Source organism: Sciurus carolinensis, chromosome 16, assembly GCF_902686445.1.
Source record: "Sciurus carolinensis chromosome 16, mSciCar1.2, whole genome shotgun sequence".
Taxonomy (NCBI): Eukaryota; Metazoa; Chordata; class Mammalia; order Rodentia; family Sciuridae; genus Sciurus; species Sciurus carolinensis.
The window spans coordinates 17,377,047-17,398,689 of NC_062228.1; the positions used below are offsets into that span (position 1 = coordinate 17,377,047).

The 21,643-nt window shown below is 46.0% G+C and overlaps 1 protein-coding gene and 1 pseudogene across 1 annotated transcript; both read left to right on the forward strand.

Moving 5' to 3' along the window:
* Nucleotides 1-3,278: 3,278 nt before the first annotated feature.
* Nucleotides 3,279-5,057, forward strand: LOC124967328 (DPEP2 neighbor protein-like; annotated as a pseudogene).
* Nucleotides 5,058-15,525: 10,468 nt separating this feature from the next.
* Nucleotides 15,526-17,400, forward strand: LOC124967326 (probable ATP-dependent RNA helicase DDX28). Its single transcript, XM_047529508.1, has one exon. It carries the CDS (start codon nucleotides 15,554-15,556, stop codon nucleotides 17,174-17,176), a length of 1,623 nt encoding a protein of 540 aa, XP_047385464.1. The 5' UTR covers nucleotides 15,526-15,553; the 3' UTR covers nucleotides 17,177-17,400.
* The last annotated feature ends 4,243 nt before the right edge of the window (nucleotides 17,401-21,643 follow it).

Consider the following 21,643-nt stretch of genomic DNA (forward strand, 5'->3'; position numbering starts at 1 on the left):
ACACTTGCTACTAACATCAATAACTTTCAAAGATGACTACTATAAGAAGAAGATACGGACTGCAATTGTGGCTCAGTGGGAGAGCACTTGCCTGGCATGAAGGCCCTGTTTTCAATACTCAGCACCACATGTACAAAATAAAACAAGACATATTAACAGCTAAAAATATATTTACAAAAATAGTAAATGTTCCCCTTTATTTAGAAACAAGAGATTTTTCAATTTTTGCTTTCTGTTTGTTTGTTTGGGGTCCTTTACCAAAACACCCCATCCTGTTTTGTTTAATAAAATCATTTTTTCATGGTAAATGGACACAATACCTTTATTTTGATTTTTATTTTAATGTGGTGCTCTCCATCAAAATCCAAGTAACTCACACCTGCTAGGAAAGTACTCTACTTCTGATCTACAACCCCAGTTGTCCCCCTTTCTTTTTGAGACAAGGTCTCCCTAAGGTGCTGAGACTGATCCCCTACATGAGATCCAGAAGGTGTGGAGTAAAGTGGGGAGCCCGGGATCTCTCACCACCATCACCACCTCCCAGCTCCACTGTGTCATACCTCATGTCACACAAACATTTCTGAGGCTGAAGGGAGCAGCAGTGGCGGCACAACTGGTGCAGATCCTCAAGCAGCGAGACAAAGAAGATAAGCCTGCGCCCTCAGGAACTGTCCTGGTGTTCTGTAACAGCCCAGTACTGTCAACTGTCTGGGACATGTTCTGGATGGCCACAAAATCAAATCCTAAGGCTCCAGGGACACTGTCAGCCTCAGTGAGGGCAGCTATCATCCAATGCTTCCACAACGGATCCCACGACTTACTGCTCTGCACAGACATAGCCTCTTGGGGCCTATACAGTACCCACATAGAGATGGCTGTCAGTTATGATTTTCCCCTCACCCTGCAAGATACATCCACAGACCAGGGAGGGTGGGCTGGCTTGGGAGCCAGGGGCCATGTGCACTTGTCAGATTTGTGACCCATCCCTGGGATGTGAGCCTGCTGCAGAAGATTCAATTGGCAGCTTGCTGAAGGAAAAGCCTTCCAGGACTGGCATCCTCTGGGAAAGAGCCTTTGCCTCAGCAAGCTTGATTTCAGCCACTCAAATGTAATTCTAGATTAGGGATCTTTCCTGGTGTCCTGAAGGGGTGAACACACTTGTCACCTAGGCTGTCCTTAATACCTCTCAGGGCCTGGTGAGCTGCTAGTGGCTTCAAAGATGAGCTACTGGCCAGTATTGGAGTAGTGGAGCATTGGACCAAAGTAGCATAGTCTTTCACATATATCGTGGAGAATAAAACTTGTTTTTATTTTCTGACATGACATTTATGGCAATAAATAATGTTTTCATGGACTACCTTAACAAGAATTACCATTAGGCCAGACTTCATTATATTTGACGATTCACACTCCAAATTGACTCATGTAGGACAGAGACTTAGTTGAGTTATTTTTTTTTTCTTTGCCCAGTATGGAGGGCAAGCTCTTTACCTCTGAGCTACATCCCCAGCTCTATTCTTCCTCCTCCCTCCCTCCCTTGCTTCCTTCCTTCCTTTCTTCTTTTCTCTCTCTTTCTGTTTTTCTCCCTCCCTCCTTTCCTTCCTTTCCTCCCTCGCTTCCTTCCGTCCTTCCTTCCCTTTTTCTTTCTTTCTTTCTTTCTTTCTTTCTTTCTTTCTTTCTTTCTTCTTTCTTTCTTCCTCTTCCTTCCTTCCATTCATCCTTCCTTCCTTTCTCTTTCTTTCTTTTTCTTTTCTTTCTTTCTTTCTTTTTCTCTCTTTCTCTCTATTGTCTTTCTCTCTCTCTCCCGCTCACTCCCTTTCTTCCTTCCTTCCCTCCTTTTCTTTCTTTCTTTCCATATTTCTCCCAGCAAAAAGGATTAACCCCAGGGGAACTCAAACTCTGAGCTACATCCCAGTTCTCTCCATCTTTAAATTACTTATTTGCGGTACTGGGAATGCAACCCACAGGAAATTTAACACTGACCTACATCCTCACAACGTTTTATTTTTATCTAGGGTCTCGCTAAGTTGCTGAGACTGGCCTCACATTGTGGTCCTCCTGCCTAAGACTCCTGCAAAGCTGGAATTGCAGACTTACACACCCACACAGAGCCTCTTAACCTTTTGTGAAGAAATGAAACTGAAATGATAATGTGCTCATTTGTAATATCATAATTGTCATAATCACATCTCAAATTAGGTTAAAATGGACCTGTCGTTCCTACTTTGTACAGTCAGTGGAGAATTCCTTTGGCCTTGGAGCACCTTTACAGCCTTGCCACTGTCCACCACCTTGAAATGTGACAAGTTTGTCCTACAGTTATAACTCTGGAGCCCCAACATGAACAACAAAAAACCCCACTGTTGAGCAGAACACCTCTGTCCTACCTGTGTAACCCTGGCTAGGCCCATTAGCCTCATTTCAGACCTCATTGGTAAAAAAGTGAGGGTGCAATTCTTTTCTTTTTTTCTTGGTGGTTCCTAGGATCAAACCCAATGCCTCACATCTCCGAACCATCAAAGTATTAATCTCTGGGGCAGAAGGAGTTCAACATGAGCCCGTCTTAGGAGTTCTTCCCAATTGGAGGGCTTTGATGAATCTCCAATTTTTTGGTTCTTTGATTTTGTACACTGGAGATTGAACTCAGAGTACTAAACCAACTGGGGCATATCCCCAGGACTTTTTTAATTTTAAAAAGAGGCAGGCTCTCACTAACTTGCTTAGGGTCTCACTAACTTGATGAAACTGGCTTTAAACTAGAAAAATCTCCTGCACAGGGCTCCTGAGTCAACAGATCACACCACACCAAGCCCAAATATTAACCTATGTTCAGGCCCACGGCTAAGGAGAGTTTCCTGACCCCCTAATCCACTCTCATCACTGCCCCTCCAACAGTTTAATGCTCAGGACAGGGCGATGCAACCTAGCTCTCTGTGTTGATTCATGACTCTCAGGTCAGTCTCAGAATTTGGGTTTCTCTTGCTCCCCTGGGGTCATGGACTGTCCCAACCCCCAGCTGGGCTCCACAGACAGTGGATATTTGTCTAGGATATGAGTACAGAGGCCAGAAGGGAAGGCTCAGGCAGGATTTTCTAGTTTCAACCATATTTTCCATAAAACACCAAGGGTCTGACACCACTCCTCAAGAAACCCATTCCTTCCGTGACCTCAGTGGGTCGTGATGACATCACAAGCAACAGTTTCCATGGCAGGGTAGCTAGGAAACTTACCTACCAGTTCTCTACAAAACACCAGCGAGTCTGGCTGCTCAAGAGAGAATGTCTGACCAGCTCATTTATATCCAGTCTAACTTGTCTTCCGTCCCCTGGGAGAGCAGTGCGGCAGGTAGGCCTAGGCCAGGCATCTGTAATGGAGCCCTTGGTAAATACACAACCTCACTGGACTGCCACAGGTTCCTTCTGGGCTGGCCCATCACTCCTCAGGACTTCCCCGGCCATGAGTGAGACCAAAGGTCTGCTGCTCCCTCAGGGACCCACAGTGCTTGTGCTCACTGCTCAGGGCAAGTGTTCACAAAGGTCCTGATCTCTGTCAACCCAGCCCTCCCCTTCAGACTCCCCAGATGCTTCCTTCAGAGCCCAGTACACTGCTACTCATCTACGGTCCCAGCTATTGGGGCCTGAGGTGGGAGGATCACCTGAGCACAGGAGATGGGCTCAAGGATCTGGGTGGGGAACAGAGTGAAACCTCAGAAAAAAGGTGAGACTCCCATCACCAAATCAGAAAGGAGGCTTTCTCCACATCCTTCCTTCATGAGACGCTTACAAAAGCGTGCTGTGCTTTCATTATCAAATGATGGAGCACTTTGAGGTGAGCTCTTGGCCTCTCATCAACCTCACCTTCAGACACAGACACCTTTACCACACTGTCAGGGATACACACACTCGGGCCCCTCCCACAGGTCCCAGTCTGATCTGCTGAGGGACAGGGTGGTGCCATGCAGCTGGGAAGAACAGAAGACCCAGGGGGACAGAGCAAGTGGTAGTCAGGAAATGATGTCTCGGGAAGTGGAGGGGAGAAGGCTATTGGGCCTGAGCTTGGCACCCAGAATCTGGACCTGGATCTCTGGATCCCTCTGTCCCAGAATACGGCCTGCAGAAAGTGGTAGGGCTGGACACACTGGTGTGCAACCACAGTGCCAGCTACTGAGGAGGCTGAGGCAGGAGGATGGCTTCAGCTCAAGAGTTCCAGGCCAGTCTCAGGAAACATAGCAAAACACCATCTCAAAACAAGAAAGGCCTTAGAAAAATCCATAAAAACCAGGCTAGAATTCAGTGTTGTTCAAACAAGCTCTATCAATTGGTACCAACAGGAGCTGCCAAAGTCACAGGGGTTCTAAAACAATTTATATTAGACTCTGTATTCCAAACCTTGAAAATTATTTCCATTGAAGCCTCAGAAAAGACAGACTTATAGAAATTTGTCTCAGTTGTAGAAGGGGAGATTGAGGGAGTGCTGTTTGTGAACATTTTGAGGTCTGACTGTTCTCTTGCTGCTTCCATTGGCTCCAGGAACTCACGTACTTTACAGAAAGCATCTCTTGAGGAGACAGAAAACATCCAGGGAGGCGACAGGTAAAGGCTGTGTTTGGGATGCCAAGCAGATAAGAGGGCTTCAGGCAGAACAGGAAGGAACAGGAGAGGGTGGTGCTGGTGGCAAAGTGCATAAGGCAGAAGTGACTGATGGGTTCTGGGTTTCCTTCCAGCAGCGCTGCCTCCCGCGTCTCCTCCTACACCTGCATACTACCATGTCCTCTACCAAGGATGTGGAGAAACCCAGGTGGGCTGGCATGGGGAGACATACTGCCTGGTTGGTGGCTACCGGCTCTATGGGGACGACCCTTTGCCACTCAAGCCAAGGCCAAAATAGACAAGTTGGAAGAGAAGCCAGCAGAGAAGCCCAATAAGAGAGCTAGAGGGGCTCCCAAGAAACGCCATGCACCCTCAGAGGCATAAAAAATCTTGGGTTGCCCTGGACCCAAAATTCGACGCTCCAAGCACACTGGAAAGGGACAAAGGCCACAGAAGTTTGCTGGCTGAGCCTCTCTGTGGAGAGAACAAACTTCTAACGCATCATCTCTTTTTCATGCTTGTAATTACTATATTTATGAGAAATAAAATGTTTATTGTTGCTGTGTACTGACTGTGATGTCATTCAAACATACAACAATTTGAGGGACGCACTGGAGGATGTTTCAAATGATGTTCAATGATATCACACCCAGGGCCTTGGTTAAGCATGCCGTGAGGAACTGCTAGACCATATACTATCTGCAGAGTTTGCCAGAGACTGGGTCTCTATTAAAAGTCATGCTTTGTACTCCTCCTCCTTCTTTCTAAAGGTGCTCTTTCTGTTAAAAGGAAATTATCAACAATTTCCCTATCCTTTTCTTTTTCTCTCCACAGTACCGGAAACTGATTCCAGTGTTGCTCTACCTTTCAGCTACGTGCCCACTCCATTCTCCTTTTTTATTTGGAGACAGGGTCTGGAACATTGCTGAGGCTGACCCCAAATTTGTGATCCTCCTGCCTCAGCTTCCCAAGGATCTGGGATTATTGGTGTTTGCCATCACAAATTTGTTCTCCTTACAATTTTTACCACAATTTTTTTATATTTTTAGTTCTCAATGAACCTCTTTTTCATTTATTGTATGGGATCCTGAGAATCGAACCCAGTGCCCCATACACACCTACAGGCAAGTGCCACACCAGTGAGTCACAACCCCAGACCTCTTCTCAATTTTCTACCCTTCTTGTGTTCTACGCAATGCAATGAATTACTTTAATAATCAGTATATCAGGGGATCTGTTAAAAACACACTGCCTTCTCTCCTGATCCCACTTATTAAAAGGTTTAACTCTAACACCTGTCTCCTCAGGTGGGACATTGGAGTCCCTCTGTTAATATAAAAAGGAATAGAAATGAGACCTCTGGGGCACTCCTAAAATATTTAAAGGGTAAACCTAGGGAAGAAGGACTGCTGCTCTTTCAACTCTTCTGACAAGATTCATCTTCCAGGTGTTTAGGGTTCAGCGGGCTAAGGAAGAGCCTGCAGCCTGCTCTTCCCCTAGGTCCTGTACCAGGTACGTGGCTAATTTCGTTACCTAATCCTACAGCTGGCTCTCTATCTGGGTTCATGAGAACTCACCCACAAAGAACAGGCAAGCAGGAGTTAGCCTTCTTGCAGAGCAACTTTTGCAACCACCAGGAGGCACCAGCACCACATTATGCCAAGCCCAGGTCTCAAGGCCCCAGTTTCCAGCCAAATATCCAAGCAAGAACATAACTGCCTATTTTCTTCTGTCCCTCGAAGGTAAGACTGCATGGAAGGACTAAGTCATTTTTTTATGTTGTTGATTTTTGATACCAAAACCTAAACCCACGGGCCCTTTAACACTGAGTCACTTCCCCAGCCCTTTATTATATTTTATTAGAGACAGGGTCTCCATGAGTTGCTTAGGAGCCTTGCTAAGATTCTGAGGCTCGCTTTGAACCTCAACCCTCCTGTCTCAGCCTCCCGAGCCACACCGATTACAGGCATGCGCCACAGTGCCTGGCAAGAGTAGGTCTTCTCTAGCAGAAACCCCTTGTTCGTTCAGAGGCTATCCCGACTCTCTCACAGAGAAGAACATCAAAAATACTGAAGTGTTTAAATTACATTCCTCTGCTCCAAACTTGAGTAGAACCCTGGAATAAACACCTAGGCACATTTATTAGGAGAACCAAGCTTTGCCCGATTAGAAAGGCCACATATTGAAGTCATCACATAAATCCTAAGTGCTTAACTTCTAAAGGGCTTGAAAACAAACCTAAGAATTCCTAAGGAATTAGCTGATGGAGGATCTGGATCCTCATGACACAGGTCTGTTTCTAGAGGCAGCTCAGCTTTTACTGCCCAGCTTCCCTTCCATGGCCACCACTAGCACAAACTGATGGTCCACGGCTGTCAAAGAAACATGGCTGCCTACAGGCCCTGTGCTCTGACAGACATGGCTTCCTTCCATCCTCGTATTATACTGTACCTCTCTCCCAGAGAAAACAAGTCCCCTTTCTGGGAGCTAAAAAAAACTGAAAGACAAGGGGGATGAATATATTAATGCAGGCTCCACTGCCTTTTCCTCGATTTTATCAACCCTAGAACTTTGCCATGGAACATGCTTAGGCCTCTGTCATCCTGAACTCAAAAACCTTCCTTTCTGCCTCCCACTTGAAACCTCCAGAGAACATGTACTCCATTCCTCCTACCCTCCCTCCCACCTCACTTTGCCAGCACCCTAGAAAGCTCAGCCCCTGCCCTGCTGCAGGTACCAGCATCCCAATCCCCACCAGGCTTCTCAGGTTTCCTTCCCATAAGGCTGCAAGTTAGCACTGCATAGCAAGCATAGCTGCCAGGCAAAGGTCCAGTTTTTAGTGACTATGGAACAAGACCACAGCTTCTCACTTTCCTCAAGTCCCTACTCCCAAATCCTTCTCGCCACTCTCATTTCCAACAAAAGACTGGCTTCCTACAAGTCTCTCAGCACATAACCCCTAAGCTTCCCTCACAACCCATCACTCCCCCCAAGCCTCCTTGGCCCATCTCACATAAGGGCAGGTCCCACCTCCTTATCAAGAAATCTGTGCCCCAAAATCAGACATGAAGACCAATGGGAAAGAAGACACATTGACAAACCCTTGTACACACAGTAACCTCTGAGGAGGTAAAGGCACCATACACATACGCTGCAGAAAAGATAGCCTCTTCAACAAACGGTGCTGGCATAATGGGAAATCCATAAGTAGTAGAATGAAATTGAACCCCTACCTCTCACAGTGCACAAAAACCATCTCAAAACGGCTCAAGGACCTAGGAATTAGACCAGAGACCCTGTACTACTAGAACAAAAACTAGGCCAACCCCCATCATGATCACTTAGGAACCAACTTCCTAAACAAGACTCCTAAAGTGCAGGAAGTACATGCAAGAATCAAGAAACTGTATGCTATCAAACTAAAAACTTCCTCACTGCAAAAGAAATGATGAAGAACGTGAACAGAGAGCCTTTGCAATGGGAGAAAATCTTTACCCCCTGCACCACAGATAGACCATTAATTCCAGGTTATACAAAGAGCTAAAAATACTTGAAAGCAAAAAAAACAAATAACCCAGTAAGTAAATGGGCAAAGGATCTGAAAAGGCACTTGAGAAAAGAAGAAATACAAAAGGAAAAATTATATGAAAAAATGTTCAACATGTCTAGCAAAATTGAGAAATGTAAATTAAAACTACACTTCCAGTTCTATGTCACTCCAGTCAGAATGGCAACTTGAATACAGGTAACAATGAATGTTGCCCAGGATGTGGGGAGAAAGGTACTCACATATATTGTTGGTGGGACTACAAATTAGTGCAACCACTATGGAAAGTAGTATGGAGATTGCTTACAACACTTAGAATCTAACCACCATTTTACCTGGTTATCCCACTCCTCGGTCTATCCCAAAAGGACTTAAAATCAGCATGCTACGATGATGCAGCTACATCACTCTCTAGAGCAGCTCAATTCACAATAGTTAAGCTAGGTGCACTTCAACAAATTAATGGATAAAGAAAACGTGGTGTATGTGCACAATGGAATATTACTCAGCCATAAAGAAGAATGAAATTATGGCATTTGCTAGGTAATGGACAGAACTGGAGATGATCATCCTAAGTGAAATAAGATAACCCAAACACCTAAAGCTAAATGTTCTTTCTGATATGTGGATGCTAACCCACAACAACATTGGGTGGGGCGGGGAAGATACAAAACCAGTGGATTAGACAAAGGAAATCAAACGAAAGGCAGGGGGAGGGAATAGGAAGGACAGTAGAATGAATCAGACATACCTTTCTTAGCCTCGTATTTGAATACAGAGATCAGGGTAACTCCTCATCATGTACTACCACAAGAATAAAATCCTTGCCAGGTATGGTGGCACATGCCTGTAAGCCCTGCATTTTGGGAGGCTGAGGCAGGAGAACCCTGAGTTCAAAGCCAGTCTCAGCAACTGTGAGACACTAAGCAACTCAGTGAGGCCCTGTCTCTAAATAAAATATAAAATAGGGCTGGGGATGTGGCTCATTGGTCCAGTGCCCTTGAGTTCAATCACCAGTATCAATGTCCTGGCCCCTAAAATAAAAATAGGGTCCTAATTAGAATAAGTTATACTCCATGGATGTATGTTATGCCAAAATATATTCTACTCCCCTGTATAAAGAAAAGAACAAAAATTTAAAAAAAAAGAACCTGTGGCCTAGGCTGAGGCTACAGTTCAGTCACAGAATGCCTGCCCAGCATATGCAAGGTCCTGGGTTCCACCCTCAGCACTGCCACAAAATAAATATACAAACCCCTATCCCCTCCAAGAGAAAAGGAAAACAACAAACCGACTCCACTGCACTGCTGGCCTGGCCCATCGCCCCTACAGCCCCTCACTTCTCCTTCTCCCTCTATTCCTCAAACACGCAAGTCTTTTCTAAATAACTCCCTTCACCCTACTTCCTTTACCTCAAGCCACCTGCCTGTACTTGTTCCCAATTAACCTCTTAAATCCCTGCTGTGGTGGCCGGCAGTCCTTCTTCTCCCTCCTTGTTTGCTGTTCATCCTTAAGCCTTTAACTCCGCAGCTGTCCCCACTCACCTTATTCTCACAAATACCACCAACAGCCTTCTTACAATTGATCTCTCTGCCGTCTCAGGTTGTTCACACACATGACTGTGGCATCCCTGACAGTAGACTCTTTAATTTGCATATTTTCTCACATTTTTCTTCTCACATTGACACCTATCCTCCAAGAAACACACCTAGGAATTAGGGTGTTTTCCCCAAGTACACTCACAGGCCCTCCCTTCTCTCTACACGGTGGGTTCCTCTCCAATTACACACTTTATCTTAGGGTAACTGGGCTTCACATGCAGTTGTGGAAGGTGAGAGACTCTTGAACTAGGAGGTACCGTCACCCAGGTTCCCCAATGACCACATCTTAACTGTAACACAATATCACTATCAGGATATTGACACTGACACAGGTAAGACACAGAAGGATCCCGTCACTAAAGACTCCTCCTATTGCCAGTTACAGCCACAGTTATCCCATCCCTATCCCCACCCCCAATGGTTTTCTAAAATATTTTCTTAGTTGTTGATGGACCTTTATTGTTATTACTGTATATGTGATGCTGAGAATTGAACCCAGTGCCTCACACATGCCAGGCAAGTGCTCTGCCACTGAGCCACAACCCCACCCCCAATGGGTTTTAAATAAAAGAATGGGAGATGAGAAGTAGCTCAGCAGTGGAGCCCTAGCGTGCACAGAGCTCTGGGTTCCATCTGCAGGACAGGAAAAAAAAAAAAAAAAAAGATGGTAAGATCAGAATAACTGAAGAGCATCTGAAACTTTTCACACTCAGTAGGACAACATATCAGGACTAAGGGAAGCTCTCCAGGTTGACTCTGAAACATGCTCAATGAGAAGCACTGCCTGCTCACATTCCCTCATCATCCAACATCAGCTACTCCTTTAATTCTGTTTTTCTCACAGATCTTTCTGAACCTGGGTCTGAACCCCAGTATTCTCCAGAGGGCTCAGCAAGTGTATCTACTGCCCCACCAGCTAACACCACCAGAAAATCCGATGGCAACCAAAACCCAACCTCGTCCGGGTTCCTCAGCCTGCTTCTGGTCCTTCCTCTCCTCTTCCTAACCTCTGAGTCCATTCACTGATGAACTGAACATATGCTCCTGTGGGGCTCCTGTGGGGGCCAGGGCAGTGCCCAACTTGATGCTCATCTACCCATCTCAGTAACCCAGACACCTCTGCGCTCCCCAGGCTGCTGGCCTCCACTAGGGCCCACAGAGCTCAATGGTGTTGCCGGTTCATCCCCTGCCACCTTCAGTAAACACCTGTGCGGGGAGTTTCCATTCTGCCTCCCCCACTCCTGAACACTTCCGCATCCAAATGAGGAGGCTCCACTGTGGGAAAGCCCTCCCAGGAAACCAGGAGCACTTACCTCACAGTAAACGATGTCAGCTCCAAAATCCAGGCCCAGCAGCCGCATTGGGCGAGTGCCCACCCGAACCATAGGGGCTAAGATGAGTTTGTGGTGGAAGAACGGAGAGACACTATTCACGATCATTCCTCCTCTGCTACACCTGAAGAAAAGGAAAGGAAGGTCACAAATTCAACTGGAAACAGTCCCTTCTGTTATCCAGGGAAACTTTTCTTTCTTCCTTCCAACCCATAGTGTCATTTGCTTTCCATTTGTCTGATCATGCAAAGTATGTATACTCAGTCATTCCTCTAACCAGTATTCATTAAAGGCTTAATCTGTGCCAGCCACTGTCCTAGTCTCTTGGGATATTTTAGACCACAAAACAACAAAAAATGTCTGCTGAGCACGACTTTCTCACTGCTGGAAGAAAGCAGGCAAAAGTCAACAATCATAACAAGTAAACAAATAAATACACAGCATATTGGAAAACTGGTAGGGCCTGGAAGAGAAAAAAGCAAAAATCTTATTTTTACTTGTTTACTTTGTTTCTATATTTGTTTGGAGACAGGGTCTCATTATGTTGCCCAGGTTGGTCTCCAAATCCTAACTCAAGTGACCCTCATGCCTTAGACTCCCAAGCAGCAGGGACTGCAAGTAGTTGCCACCACTCTTGGCTGGGTTGTAGTTTTATTTCGTTTTATTTATTTTTAATTTTTGCACTGCGGTTTACACCCAGAGATACCTAACACCTTTTAATTTTTCATTTTGAGACAGGGTCTCACTCCTTAAGTTGTTTGGGGCATCATTAAGTTGCTGATGCTGGCTTTGAACTATCGGACCTCCTGCCTACACTCAAAACCAGCTGGGACTGGGTTGCAATTTTAATAGAGAAATTGACACAAGCATGGTGGGGAATGTTGGGGATTGAAACCTGTGCCTCACACATGCAAAGTATGTACTCTACCACTGAGGAACCACCCCTGCCCCAGAAGACAAGAAGGAAAGAAAGATTTGAGTTAGCTAAGTTGGACGCTAAGGAAACAATGCATAGCAGAAGTAACAGTGTGTGATTCTCCTAAGGGAGGACCTTATCTGATATGTTGGAGGAATGGCAAGGAAGAGGACATGACTGGGTCACAGAAAAGACAAGGGATAGTAGGGAAGTAAGATACATGATATAACCGCAGTAAGAAGATAAGAGCGAGTAGGTGAGCCAGTGAAGGGCTCTAAATGGAGGAGAGGCATCAGCTGACATGTTCTTACCTATCATGCTGACTGCTCTGATAACAGCAAACTGTGGGGGACAAGGGTGATCACAGGGAGTCCAGTTAGAAGGCAATTCAGTAGTCAGTGTGAGAGATGATGGAAGTTCAGACCAGGGAGCGGCAGTGAAGGTGGTGAGAAGGGCTCACATTCTAGAAATACTCTGAAGAGCCAACAAGAACAACAAGAAAACCAAAATCCTACATCTAAGTGGTAACTACTGTTGGTACTTCATTCTAACAATCATGGCCTCCTCTAAAAACTCACAAAGCTTTCCTAGTGTGCTCTGCTCACTTACTGATATGGTTCCACTTGCTTTCTACTCCTTGGGCCCCTTCAGTCCAGCTTCCACCTCTGCCACTCTGCCTCACTATGCTGACAAAAGACACCAATGACCTGAAAGTTACTCAATCTACTAGATACTTACCTGACTACATCTTTTTTAATCATAGCAAGTGACACAGTAGAGTCCTCCCTCTTCCTTGAATTTCTTCCCCTTTGGCTTCCCTGACCTAGCACTCCTGTTTCCCTCAGCCTCTCTGTCCACTGCTGAGAAGTCAACTTCACTTATGAGGGTTTCTACTTAGTCTTGGGCCCTCTTCCCTTCTTATTCCCTTGTAAACTTATTGACTCACATGGCTTACAGTATCAGCTAACTACTGGTGATCTGCAAAAGTACCTCATCTCTACCTGAACTAGGAGAGTGTCTCAGGGACACAGCAGTTGCCTAGAATTTAGCATGCACAATAATTCGGGTTGGATCCTCAGCACCGAAAATTGGTAGGTAGGTAGGGGGGTAGATAACTAAAACAAGTTTTCTCCAAAATAATAATGTAATCATTACTTTTTTAGGCAAGAAGATAAACAAGAACAGGAATGTTGTTGACAACTCACTCTTCCAACAGTGCCTGACACATGCATAGCACTCAGAAAATCTTTTTTTTTTTACTTATTTATTTATCTATTTATTGATTTATTTTGGTACTGACAACTGAACCTTGAACCCAGGGGTACTTAACGACTGACACACATCCCTAGTCCTTTTTATATTTTATTTTGAGACGGGGTCTTTCTGAGTTGCTCAGGGCCTTCCTGTGTTGCCAAGGCTGGTCTTGAACTTGTGATCCTCCTACATCCACCCAAATCTAATGGGATTACAGATGTGCACCATCACACCCAGGAGAAAATATTTCTAAAATGAATACATGAATGAATGACTGAGATCCAAGGAACATACCAAGCTCCTGCTCCTAGGAGTTCACTATTTTTTTAAAATAAGTGCAACTTTCTATTTTGAAGCACTAAGTATAAAACATGTATTTCAATGACAATTAGAGGCTACTCAATGTCTGCTGTGTACTCCAGAAAAAGAGAGGGACTTTAGGCATTGTCTGAGGATGTGACAAGAAATTAGGGACAATGGGCAGGCAAAGACTTAGACAAAATCCAACCCCTATGAGATTTTGAGGTAATTATAAAGGCTCCAGCATAATGAGAAAGCACATGCATACCTAATCAGCTAACCCTACCCTGAATAGTTGAACACAATTTAAATACACATACAAACATACATAGGTACCGCTCTTTTCTGATATTCCTTCAATTATCTCATCTACTTTGGTGCAAAGCAATTCTTTGTTTTATATCTGAGAAACAAAAGTACATGGAAATGGATGAAACTCATCAGGTCAGACATCCAAGGAGCGATTCAGATAAGAAACAGTGAGCTCTGAGTTTTTAGAATCATAATAAGTAGTATAGAAGCTGAGCAGGGAGTCACACACCTATAATTCCAGCTATTTGGGAGGCTGAGATAGAAGGATTGCAAGTTCAAGGCAAGTCTGGGAAACATAGTAAGACCCTGTCAGACCATGAAATTTAAAGAGGGTAGAGGATGTAGATTGGTAGTACTAGAGTGCTTGCCTATCATGTGTTAGGTTCTTGGTTCAAGATTTCCAGACCAAAACAAAAGGTCTCTTAGTGTGCAATACTGACAAATTATGTCTGGTTTTGGTGTTTTTTATTTTGTTTTGTTTACTGAACCCAAGGCATCCTGATATGCAAGAGCTCTCCCAACTGACATATCTCCCTAGTCCCAGATATATTTTTCCCCAGAATATTTTGAATCCACAGTTGATTGAATCTTCAGAAATGCATCCTGAGGTTAGGAAGGGCCACCTGTATTGGTGGCACTAAACCACATTTTCCAGCTATTCAGAACCTCCCATGTAATCAATCCACAAACATTTACCTTATCTCCCACCCCAGAACTTCAGACTACAAAAATCTGACACCCATTTTCAGAACTTTTCAGGAAGTATGACCAGTGTAGTTCTTTTTTTTTACAACTTCAATATCTAAGTGTCAGCCAAATATTCTTCCTGACCAGGCCTATATAACATAAGCCACATAGGTGATGACTTCCGAAGTGTAACTGCATCTTTAGCACTACACTCTGGGAAATTAAGGTATCTGAGAGTGAAGGTGAGTCGGCTGAAAGAGTGGTGCGTTCAGGATGAGAAGTTGGAAGGGGAGAGTGCAATTTGGCTTTAATTTTTTTCTTTTTTTCTTTTCTTCTCTCTCTCTCTCTTTTTTTTTTTTTTTTTTTTTTTTTTTTTTTTTTTTTTTTTTTTTTAATGTGGAGATGTCACCGCTTGAAAGAAGGACTCAAGACCATTTCAGAGAAAAAATAAGCTTCAGGACACCATCTTGTACTGCGGGTTCTGAGCCAGAGTGGAGCGGGAATTGAGCCTAGATTTAGAAATCCACACCCTTGTCTCAGCCCCAAGGCCGACCATTCATTCAGACGCTCGCAAAACACGTATTACCAGTATTTCCGCAGGTTCCACATGTCTGAAAAGGACGCCGCATCCCTCACCTTCACAGTTTACAAGGGGATCCTGGCACTGAACAAGCCCTCAAGAGGGGCAATGAGGACTACAAACCAGAACCTCAAGGAATGGGCACACACTCTCCAGGAGACACCAGCACATATGGTCCATAGGACCAGGGCCCCACTGCCGCTTGGTCCCCGGCCTGCCTACAGCGCTCTCCCCACCCCAAGGTTGGTCTCGTTCTGGATGTCTCCATTGCTGTTCACACCTGCACACCTAGCGGTCACTGAATTGCAGGGACCTTGCCCACTTTCTGACGACCGCCAGCTCCGCAGGCTGAACTGATCTGCGCCAGCCACCGTATGCCAGGGAGCGGCGCATACGTGACGTCACTGAAGTGCGCCTCTCCAGCCGCAAGGGCAACATGGCTCTGGCACGGCCGACGTTGCTGTTGTTGCTTACCGATCGCTTGCTGCAGGCGCCCCGCCGGATCCTGTCGGTCCGCGGTCCCGAGGAACCCCTGACAGTGGTCCGAATTCCGCGGGCTTTACAGCGGAGGCAGGCACAGCGACGGAGCGGGTGTCAGAGTGCTAAGCGGCCAGTGTTAGTGAGACCGGGACCACTGCTCGTCTCCGCCAGACGGCCCGAGTTGAACCAGCCAGCGCGCCTCACGCTGGGACGTTGGGAGTGCGCAACGCTCGCCTCGCGTGGCTGGAGACATCGGCGCGCGCATGGGGACTATTTCTCCATCGAGCGCGCACAACTGGACGTGCCAGCGCTGCGACACCTCTCGTCCCAGGACAGCTTCGCGGACCTGGGTCTGGAGTCCCGAGTGCTGCGCGCACTGCACGATGCTGCTCCTGAAGTCGTTCGACCCACCACTGTGCAGTCACGCACCATACCCCCGCTGCTTCGCGGCCACCACCTCCTTTGCGCCGCGGAAACTGGCAGTGGCAAGACTCTAAGCTATCTACTTCCACTGCTGCAACGGATCCTTGGTCGTCTGGTTCTGGACATCCACCGTGTACCTGCTCCCAGGGGTCTGGTCCTTGTGCCTTCCCGAGAATTAGCGGAACAGGTACAGGCTGTGGCCCAATCACTGGGCAGCTCCTTGGGCCTGCAAGTGCAGGAGCTAGGGGTAGGCCATGGCATGCGTAAAATTAGGCTGAAACTGTCCAAACAACCTTCAGCACATGTTCTAGTTGCCACTCCGGGGGCTCTGTGGAAGGCCCTGAAGAGTCAACTGATTAGCCTGGAGCAACTCTCTTTCATGGTGTTGGATGAGGCAGACACGCTGCTGGAAGAAAGCTTCCTAGACCTGGTGGTCTACATCTTGGAAAAGAGCCATATAGCCCAAGACCCAGCTGACTTAGAAGACCCCTTTAATCCCAAAGCTCAGTTAGTGCTGGTTGGAGCCACATTTCCTGAAGGTGTGAGCCAGTTGCTGAGTAAAGTGGGGAGCCCAGGATCTCTCACCACCATCACCACTTCACAGCTCCACTGCGTCATGCCTCATGTCAGACAAACATTTCTGAGGCTGAAGGGAGAAGAGAAGGTGGCACAGTTGCTACAGATCCTCAAGCAGCGTGACAAAGAAGAGAAACCTGCAGCCACAGGAACTGTCCTGGTGTTCTGTAACAGCTCCAGCACTGTTAACTGGCTGGGATATATTCTGGATGACCACAAAATCAAACACCTAAGGCTTCAGGGACAAATGCCAGCCTCGATGAGGGCAGGTATCTTCCAGTGCTTCCAGAAGGGATCCCAAGACATACTACTCTGCACAGACATAGCCTCTCGGGGCCTAGACAGCACCCATGTGGAGCTGGTTGTCAATTATGATTTTCCCCTCACCCTGCAAGATTACATCCACAGAGCAGGGAGGGTGGGCCGGCTTGGAAGTCAGGTGCCAGGTGCAGTTGTCAGCTTTGTGACCCACCCGTGGGATGTGAGCCTAGTGCAGAAGATTGAACTGGCAGCTCGTAGAAGGAGAAGCCTTCCAGGACTGGCATCCTCTGTGAGAGAGCCTTTGCCTCAGGAATCTTGATTCTGGCTCAGTCAAATGTGATTCTGGATTAGGGATCTTTCTTGGTATCCTGTGTGGGTGAATACATTTGTCACCTAGGCTGCCTTTAATACCTCTCAGGGCCTGGTGAGCTGCTAGTGATTTGAAAGATGAGGTACTGGCCAGTATTGGAGTAATGGAGCATTGGACCAAAGCAGCATACTCTTTCACATAAAATGTGAAGAATAAAATAGATTTTGGTTTTATTCATGTTGTCATTTCTAGCAATAAATAAAGTTTTCATGGGCTGCCATCACAATAATCATCATTGTGGCAGACCTCATTGTGTTCCGATAATGCATACTCCCAACTGCCATGAGTAGGACAAATATTCAGTTGAGTTTATTTTCTTTTTTTGCAATAATGTGGATGGCAAGCTCTCTACCACTAAGCTACATCCCAAACCTATTGTTTTTTGTTGTTTTGTTTTATTCTGTTTTGTTTTGTTTTACAGTTCCAAAGTTTGAACCCAGGGGTGCTTCACCTTTTTACAACCCAAGGATGTAAAAAGGTACATCCTCAGCCCTTTTTATTTTTATTTTCAAAGAGGGTCTTGCTGTGATGATGAGACTGGCCTCAAACTTGTGGTCCTCCTTCCTAGGCCTCCTGAATGATTGGGATTACAGGCCTGCATGACCACACATGGTTGGTTTCCTTTTGATGAAAGGGTAGTGAAAATATAATGTAATTTTGTATTATGTTAGTAGGTCATAAACATTTTTAATTTTTATGCTAAAATATGCCTATCATTTTTACTTTGTAAAGTCACTGGAGACCTGCATTCTTCTTTGGAGAACCTCTAACAGCCGGAAGGCTGTCCATCACCTAGAAATGTGACAAATTCATCCTCTCAGCTATACATCTGGACCTCCAACAATTTGAAACCCTACTGTTGAACAGAACACCTCTGCATATCTTGGGTAGGTCCCTTAGTCTCCTTTTGAGACCTCACTTGTAAAAGGAGAGGTGCAAAGAATTTTTTTCCGTGTGTGTGTGTGTGTGTGTGTGTGTGTGTATGTATGTGTGTTTTGACCAGAGTCAAACCAAGAACTTCATGTATATTTGGCAAAAACTTATCATTGAGACACATCTCCATCTCATCAAAGGATTTATCTTTGGGGCAGAAAGAGATCAAGAATGGCCTGGCTTTGCTTTTATTCTGTACACAAGTTCAAATCTAAACTTCAGACCCACTTGCAAGAAACATTCCCTGACCTAATACATTCAGATCTCTTCCTCTCTAACAGTTACATGCTTAGGGTCAGGGCCATGCAAACTAGCCCATTAAACTCTGTGTTTAATCATGACTGTCTCATCAGTTTGAGAATTTGGGTTTCTCAGAATCTTGGTCCCCTGTGGTCATGGGCTATCCCAAACCCAAGCTGTGCTCCACTGACAGTGGTTATTTGTCTAGGATATGGGTGGGGAGGCCAGGCGAAGGCCCAGGTAGAGTTCTCTACTTTCACCCTGTTTTCCATAAAACACCAGGGGTCTGACGCCTATCCCTCAAGTCACCCATTCCTTCTGTGACCTCAGTGCATCGTGAGGACATCACAAGTCACAGTTTCCATGGCAGGGTAGCTAGGAAACTTACCTACCAGTTCTCTACAAGACACCAGAGAGTCTGGCTGCTCGAGAGAGAATGTCTGACTGGACATTTTATATCCAGTCTAACTTGTCTTCCGTGTCCTGGGGGACCAGTGCGGCAGGTAGGCCTAGGCCAGGCATCTGTAATGCAGCCCTTGGTAAATACACAACCTCACTGGACTGCCACACGTTCCTTCTGGGCTGGCTCATCACACCTTAGGACTTCCCTGGCCTTTAGTGAGACCAAACATCTGTTGCTCCCTCAGAGACCCACAGTGCTTGTGCTCACTGCTCAGGGCAAGTGTTAACAAAGGTTCTGATCTCTGTCAATCCAGCCCTCCCCTTCAGACTCCCCAGATGCTTCCTTCAGAGCCCAGTACACTGCTACTCATCTACGGTCCCAGCTACTTGGGGCTGAGGTGGGAGGATCACCTGAGCCCAGGAGATGGGCTCAAGGATCTGGGTGGGGAACAGAGTGAAACCTCAGCCAAAAGGTGAGAGTCCCATCACCAAATCAGAAAGGAGGCTTTCTCCACATCCTTCCTTCATAAGATGCTTACAAAAGCGTGCTGTGCTTTCATTATCAAATGATGGAGCACTTTGAGGAAGAGCTCTTGGCCTCTCATCAACCTCATCTTCAGACACAGAAACCTTTACCACACTGTCAGGGATACACACATGGGACCCCTCACACATATCCCAGCCTGATCCACTGATGAAAAGGTGTCATGCCATTGAGAAGAAAACAAAGGCCAGGTGGAGAGAGGAAATGCTAACTGAGACCTGAGGTATGAAGAAATGGCATCTCAGGAAGTGAATGTGAAAAGGCTATTGGGCCTCAACTTGGTACCCAGAATTTGGATCTGGATCTCTGGATCCTTCTGCCCCAGCATATGGCCCGCAGGAAGTGGTAGGGTTGGACACAGTGGTATGCAACCAATGTGCCAGCTACTGAGGAGGCTGAGGCAGGAGGATTGCTTCAGCTCAAGAGTTCAGGACCGTGTGGCGCAACATACCAAAACGCCATTTCAAAAAAAAAAAAAGGCATTAGGAAAAATGTATAAACACAGGGCTAGAACTCAGTGTGGTTGACACATGCTGTATCAGTGGATCCAAACAGGATCTGCTAAGGGCAGAGGGGCTTTATACCAATTCATATTAGACCATTTATTCCAAACCATGAAAATTATTTCCATTAAAGCCTCAGAAATAACAGACCTTAAGAAATTTGTCTCGTGGTAGAAGGGAGAGACTGAGGGAGTGATCTTTGTAATCATTTTGCAGTTTGACTGTTCTCTCTGGAATGGGGAACAAATCCTGTTCTCCTGCTGCTTCCATGGGCTCCACAGAACTCAAGTACTTTTAGAGAAAAAATCCCTTGAGGAGATAGCAAAGCATTTGTAGAGGTGACAGGCAAAGGCTGTGTTTCGGATGCCAAGTTGATAAGAGGGCTTCAGTCAGAACAGGAAGGAACAGGAGAGGGAAGTGCTGGTGGCAGATTGTATAAAGCAGAAGTGTCTGGTTCTGGGTTTCCTTCCAGCAGCGGTGCCTCCCACGTCTCCTCCTACACCTGCATACTACCATGTCCTATACCAAGGTGTGGCGAAACCCAGGTGGGCTGGCATGGGGAGACATACTGCCTGGTTGGTGGCTACCAGCTCTATGGGGACGCTCCCTTGGCCACTTCCAGCCAAGGCCAAAACAGAGAAGCCAAAGGAGAAAGCCAGAAGGGCTCCCAAGTAACACCATGCTCCATCAGAGGTGGAAAAGGCCCTGGGTTGCCCTAGCCCCAAAATTTGTGTCTTAAACCAGAGTGACAAGAGACCAATGACACAGAAGCTTGCTGGCTGAGCCTTTCTGTGCAGAGGACAAACATTCAACTATCTGGGACAACTAATGCATCTTTTTTTTTTTTTTTTTTTCACTTAAAATTCCTATATTTATTTTACAGACATAAAAATTGTATTGTTGCTGTTGTGTTAACTACAAAGTCATTCAAACATAAAAATTTGAGGGAATCACTGAAGGTGGTTTCAAATGGCTTTCAGTGCTGTCACAGCTGGGACCTTGCTTTAGCTTGCCATGAGCAAATACTGCAGCTTTTACTGCTGTCTTCAGAGCTTGGCGGAGACTGGATTCGAATTTAAAAGCCATCCTTTATACTCCTCCTTCTCACTGGCTTCACTCTGACTTCCTTGTAAATGTCGTCTTCCCATTTGAAGGGGCTTTTCTTCATCCATTCACTCATGGTTGCCAGTTGGTGCTTAACATTTAAGCCTCACAAAGGAGGGAAATAGCAGTTGAAATGCCTCCCAGCCCTCCCAGAACCCTGCAGGAAGCAGAGCACGCTGGAGCTAGGCAAGCCTCATACTGGAACCTAAAATTCCCTCTGTCACAATACAGTTGCTCAAATCTATTTTCCCTTATACATATTAACTATATCAACCTAGGATTCTGTATGTAATAAGTGAATTTTTTAAACTAGTCTTCACTAAATGTGTTCAGCTAATCCATCTTCTGAAGTGATCCCCACTGCCCTACTGGAGACAGAACCTGAGTAAATCTGCAGGAGCCTTTCTCAGCCAGGGGGCCCCCTCCTAATCAATAGGACACAGGCAAGGAAGCTCAGAAAACTAGAGTCTGAAAAGAGAGACTCATTGGAACATGCCATGGCTGAAGCCGGCCTTCAAGAAGACCTGGCATTCCCCTGTTCAATCCTCTGCAGTCCCACCTTGCACAGAAAAGAACTGCGCTCTGTAGGATCGTGAAGAGGCAAGTGAAAAGAGAGGGAAAGTGACCTAGCAGGGACCTGATCCACCCATAAGATCCACCCTGAGTCACTGACAGAAACATCAGCACAAT